This window comes from Protopterus annectens, chromosome 2.part0 (assembly GCF_019279795.1).
Source record: "Protopterus annectens isolate FY-2018-M chromosome 2.part0, PAN1.0, whole genome shotgun sequence".
Classification (NCBI taxonomy): Eukaryota; Metazoa; Chordata; order Ceratodontiformes; family Protopteridae; genus Protopterus; species Protopterus annectens.
In genome coordinates this window covers 1,625,142,417-1,625,148,416 of record NC_056728.1, presented here as the reverse complement: position 1 = coordinate 1,625,148,416, position 6,000 = coordinate 1,625,142,417, and the positions used below count along the sequence as shown (strand labels likewise).

The 6,000-nt window shown below is 35.1% G+C and overlaps 1 protein-coding gene across 1 annotated transcript in view; it reads right to left on the bottom strand.

The window, feature by feature from the left end:
• Positions 1-1,086: 1,086 nt before the first annotated feature.
• Positions 1,087-6,000, bottom strand: part of PCMTD1 (protein-L-isoaspartate (D-aspartate) O-methyltransferase domain containing 1) — a 1,015,226-nt gene continuing 1,010,312 nt past the window's right edge. The window contains exon 5 of the mRNA XM_044061706.1: positions 1,087-2,605. Coding sequence (XP_043917641.1) covers positions 2,235-2,605 — 371 coding nt within the window. The 3' untranslated portion in view covers positions 1,087-2,234. The remainder of the gene's footprint in view (positions 2,606-6,000) is intronic.

Below are 6,000 nucleotides of genomic sequence, written 5' to 3'. Positions count from 1 at the left end.
ACTTATACTAGCAAACAGACCAAAGAACAACCATGGAACAATTGCTATACACTATATTTGTCAACACTTGCCAATCCAATTCCCCACAGCAGTTCACAATTCTACTGAAATGTACATTCATACATCTTCTAGAAGAGATAATAAAGGGTGGGACACTGGCTGCATCCTTCAAAATAACTACAAATAAAAAAAAATCTGAAGCAGCAGGTACTCACATGTGACTTCTGAAGTTCTGAGTTACAGTGTTGTTACTATGCTGTGATCTTTGATTGGCTCATTAAACTGTCAGCAAGAGAATGCCCAGCTAACTGCTTTACAGGGAACTTAAAATAAATCAATCAATAAATAAATAAAGAAGCGGAATAATTTTTCACGTTTCTCCTTACTGAGTCAAAGTTAACATGGGAGAAGCTCAAGCCAGTCTTTGGACAAGTCAATTTTATGCCAAGTCAAGGCTAATTCTCAGATGCAGGAAATGAACAATCATCAGTATTTCTGATGAGAATTTGGGCAGCAAACACATCAAGCTGACTTTTTTGGGGACTATCAATGAAAATACTCGATAGAGTTATGAACTCGTCTCAATATTTGAATGTAGCAACTCAGATTAAAAAGACAGGCAGTACATACTCTAATTGTATATGTTCTCTATTTCTGAGAAGAACAATGCATCATACCCCAAAGGATTGCTCTGTCTCTAAACTGCAAATTCACATGTATATGTCTGGACTAAATGTAAATGTGAATGGCTGTAGGTTAAGTCATACTCATGAGACAGATGCTTCCTTCCGGAGCCATGCCAGTTCATACTAGTGAACTCTACTCCTTGTGTTTTATGCCTAAAATCAAGACATGACATGAAAAAAAAATACGCAGGAATCTGCAATGCCATGGTACTAAAGAAAGTTATTTCAATTCAGCATTTACTAAGGAATGTTTAAATCATTCTAATGATCAAATAAATTACATCTGGTGTAACAGTACACTGGCAGCCAATATTTTCATAAACTTGCTGTTAAATTTCCTACTGCTACTGTTCTGTTCAGAAAAAAAGCCACAAGAACTGCAATAAGTGTAAAACAGTAATCAAGCTTCACAAACATTTTTTTTTTACTTTTCTTTTTATAAAGAACTCTAAACAATGTTTGTGGATCACACTGTTAAAAGGTACAATGCACTATCACCAACAAGTTAAAATTGTTTTCTGTGGCTGGTTCTTAAACTGGAAGAGCTGTGTCTAAAAACAGCTGCAAGCAAATAACTGCTTCATCAACAGTGTTTTGGTGAATAAATGCATTAATTAAAGTGCTTCATAATCTGCTCTATAAAACTCCATATCAGATGAGACAGCAACAAAGCAGTAACCTAAATACAGTTCTGCTTAAAATAAAAATAGTCATATTTTTCCAAACATCCCAAACTGTGTGATTTACTTATTTGTGGATCATTTCTGTCGATACTGAATAGGCTCTGAAATATTAAACTACCACATGACATGCAACCTGAGAAAAGAAATTAATGTCTATCACTTTAGTTTGGAACTCTGAAGATGGCATATTTTAAAGTCATCAATGGAACTTTTAGTTCATTTCGCTTTTAATGCGTTCAATAATACCACCTCCTATACAATATCTTAATTTCCACTTTACAGTTTTAAGTTAGGTGGTATAGTATCAGCAATAAGTTTTCTAAGTACACCTATGAAGATCCTGAACATAAATGCAGAATACTTTGAAGAGCTGTGTCAAACAAAAATGTTCTCTGCATGCGTCGACATTTTAAAGGCTACAATTATCTGTAGGTGATCAATCATCAGTAAGAATGATTAACGACATATAAAAAAATCTAACTGCTTTATCTCCTCGAAAACAGTAAAAACTATCGAGAGATCCAAAAATTAGTCGCCATACAAAGCACTAATTAGTGCTGCCCATGACTTCTAAATGTAATGTCTGTCACAGCAGAAATTATAGTAATAATGAGTTTTCAGAGACTTCTTAAACGTAGAGTAAAAAATAGATCTCAAATAAATTCTTGTTTATCTCAGTATTCTACACCCAAGCCCAGTGTTGCTACTTTTAAGACAGATTAAGTCCATCAGTAATAATTTTGTACTGTCTTCAAGCAGCGATTATAACTGCAAATACTGTGTATCTAAAGAAATGCTACATGTTCAAGAAAATGCTGTGATTTCAGCAGGCAATGCAGTTTTCAACCCTGTAAGTAAAAAAATGTTACTTCTCTCTGTAGTACGACAAGTAAGCTTTTAATGAATCTGGGAGTGGTAAACTCCAAATTTTTTGTCTTAACAGGTTTGGTAGAGGATCTTCCTGTTTAACAACCTCAGTATGGTCCTTATCTTCCTCTTCTTTGCTTTCTTCTTCCATTTTTTCATCTTCTTCACTATCAAGAGGCTGAGGAATCAACTGATTACCCACAAACACGTAAGTGTTAAATCTACGTCTGCGGCACCTCCTCCTCTTTCGTTTTGGAGGTGCTTTTTGGGGGATACCTTTGGCCTGCAGTTCATCATTAATCATGTTCCTTAGATTGCGGCGGATATATATTCGAGCCAGGTCTTGCAGCTGTGCAACAGTAAATGAGGCTAAAGAAAAGAAATAATGCTAAGCATTTTTCCACAAATTAAAAATAAAAGACACTATACAGTTATTTAAACTGAAATACACCAGTTAAGTCTGTCACTGTAATGATAATGCTCTGTGACTTTAAGCAAATCTAATTTTGCAGCATAAAATGTCAGCTATTACCTGGAAAAAATATCAAATTTAAAATTTACAGTAAAAAGAAATATGATGTCACTGGTTGAAAATCTAAATTAAAAACTTTTGTTATGGTATATTTTTTTTTTAACAAAGAGCTAGCTGCAATTGTTACCCTGGCATTCATACCCAATTTCTTTCACCTACCAAAAAATGAGCTACAATTTACATACAAGGAGTAATTTCATAGGTCAATACAATTTTCAGCAAAAACAGTGTAATAATGTAATAAAAAAGAGATTAGATAAGATCCTTAAAGACAACTTCCAAGTCCTTGTACAGTCCACTTGTGTTGTGGTGCCTAGCCATCTTAAAATGCACTTTATGCATCTTTTACTGATAAGGAATAATTTTATTCTGCAGTCATAAAATGGTTACTGAAGCAAACACCTCAAGACTTAAAAATAAATAAATAAATAAAAAGAAAGAAAAACAAACATGCTTAAAATTTATCCTATAAATTTAACCATAGCTTGACATGATCTCAGGAAGAGAACTATTACAAGTTAATCCTGAAGTACTGAACACAGTACCTGTATGACTGTACTGTTTGCATACACACTTTTATATATCTACCTCTATGCTGGATTGTGGATGAAAACGGTTAACATATCAGTCCATGCATCCAGTTAAAAATACTAGTACATATAAACACAACTAAATTTCAGTTTGCTGAAAGCTTTTTTACTGTCTGTTCTTTGTCTGGGGACTCTCTCAGACTGGAGCTTTCCATTTTCCATCTGTAAACCAAATAAACCCATTCTCAGGTGCCTCTTTTTGGAGATAACACAGAAGCAGCAACCATTTGAAAAAGTCCAGACCCACTAGAGCAAGTCCCAAAACACAGATATTGAATGGACGAAAAATGAACTTGTATATTAAGTCTAAGATGGTCATTTCTTGGAATATTCCCTTTTCCTTGTGGTATGGCAAAGTTCAGAGGTGTTGGGGCTTGCAACCCAGATGGGGGTGATAGATGTTGTGTAAATTAAAATGCTTTTCCCCAATATACCGTGTGTACAGTGAAAGGAAATGTGCAAGGCTAAACAGCAGTTTTCAAAATAATATGCTTGCTTTGCAAGAACAGTTATGTTCAGCTTAGATATTAATAACATATAGCTGTGGGCATTACTGTAAATGCATCCTATTATAGAAAAAAAAAGGAAGTTGACTTTCTTGGCTTTCAGATGCAGAAATAAATAAATAAATAATATGCAGACAGGTCAAGTGATGCAAAGATGACGTGGAGAGACTTTTGTGAAGTCTTCAGATACAGCGAGGACCAAAAAAGGGCATGAAATAACCATGAACTTTTTCATGACACAGACAGAAACCAGAAGAACAAGTCACAAGGACATTAAAAATAACATACGATCTGAGGAAGACAACAGTCAAAAGCGCTTATCGGATATCTTCAAGGGACTGTTTTGAGCTTTTTTATTTTTCATTTTATTTTCAAGTCGAAGTTTTATTCGTATTAAAGGACTACATTTTAATTGGAACACTTGTGGATTTTGTTGATTGGCCATCCTTGGGTGGATTTTCTGTCTTTTTTCTGCCAATATTAAAAATAACATTGGTTGAAAAGATAATAATAAACTGGACAGTATGTTTCATTCAGTAGTGACATCTTAGACCAAGTGTGCCTTAGTCTATTCATCTGTCTAGCTGTGTTATAACAGAATTGAAATAGCTCTGACAGAATTAACTGTTTGGCAAGAATTTGTTCTGACACAAATACAGAATAACAGATACAGTAGTACGGAGTTTGTCTGGTCTACTTTTGGACATTTCTTCAGTGACATTTCTTCAGAAAAGAGATACATTTCTTCAGGGCGGGGTAAAAAAATATGTTTAAAATAGACGAAAGATCTTTAAGATTCACTCTTCCTGGATTTTGGATCTTTTTTGACATGCCAGCAGTCCACATTTTGAGTGCCGACATTTCAGTAGGGAGCACACAGAAGCACCATCTGTTAAACAGAGAGTGAGAGAGCCATTTCAGGGGACTACAAAAAGAAGTGTTTTAACTCTTCACACTATTAGCCCTCTAATCTGCCAGACCCATTTTGCCACTGTAACAGGCTTGTATGTTCAAGTGATCCTCGGGACTATGTCACCTGAAATCCTGCTCTCTCCTGGATGCATCAATCATAGTTAAAATGCCTGGGACAGGGTCAAAGAAAAAGAGTGGTTTAGCTTCTAATCATTTCAGTGAATCATCACCGCAAACAAGGTCTTAGTATCTCAATGGCTGCATACAACATTTCGAGATGTCCTGGACCCTTCTTAGCAATGGGCTTTGGTCTGAGCAGGTGCTGCTGGCATGGCAGCATTCTTACAGTAAAATAATTCATGCTCAAGTATTCTCTGCAGTTAGCACCACTGTGGAATCACTACTGGCAAATGGTGACAAAAAATCAATCCAGCAGTCTTCAAGATGCACTATAATGCTAGCCATTTTGCACCCAGACAAGGGTAGGATATAACCTGATGGATGCTTCTCTGTCTGAGCAGTTCATTTTAAGGATCCATTATACTTGGGGTTAAGGCTGGAAAAGGTGTCCTACATCTAGGTTATCATTTACTGATGTAAAGTTGCATTTAGCACCATCACTTTCTCAGTAATTTAAAAAAAAAAATCACTACTTGTAAAGTTCACATTCTTGTGAACAATAAAGCAGACACCAAGAAGGGACAACCGCTATCACTTTCTGGGAACCTGCAAGAAATTATACAAGTGATCTTAGAAAGGTAAAAAGATTAAAGTCATGTAGAACAAGATGGATACTGCACTTTTTTTCTGGAAAGGGAAGCTTACTGAAGAGACTCACCCATGATGTTGGTCTGTCATGCGCAATAGGTTATCAACCAGCTCAGAAAACCTTATACTTGCATAAATAAATGCCTCGTTACCCTCTCTGTCAATCTCAACAAAAGCATGGAACTGTTACCAGGACCTACAGTCTAACAATCAATACAAGCAAACACACTGATAAACAGGTAAACAACAATCTTTTTTTTTTTTTTGAATTATCACTTGTGACATCTGCAAGTTTACATTCGTATAAAAGTAATCAAACTATATTAACATAATCATTATACTTCACATATAGTGCTATATATTATATAATCTGAACAGTATTATATAAATTGTTCAATTCTTGCCTTTTTTTTTAAAAAAGAAACATATTTATTAAACCATCACTTACTATATAGG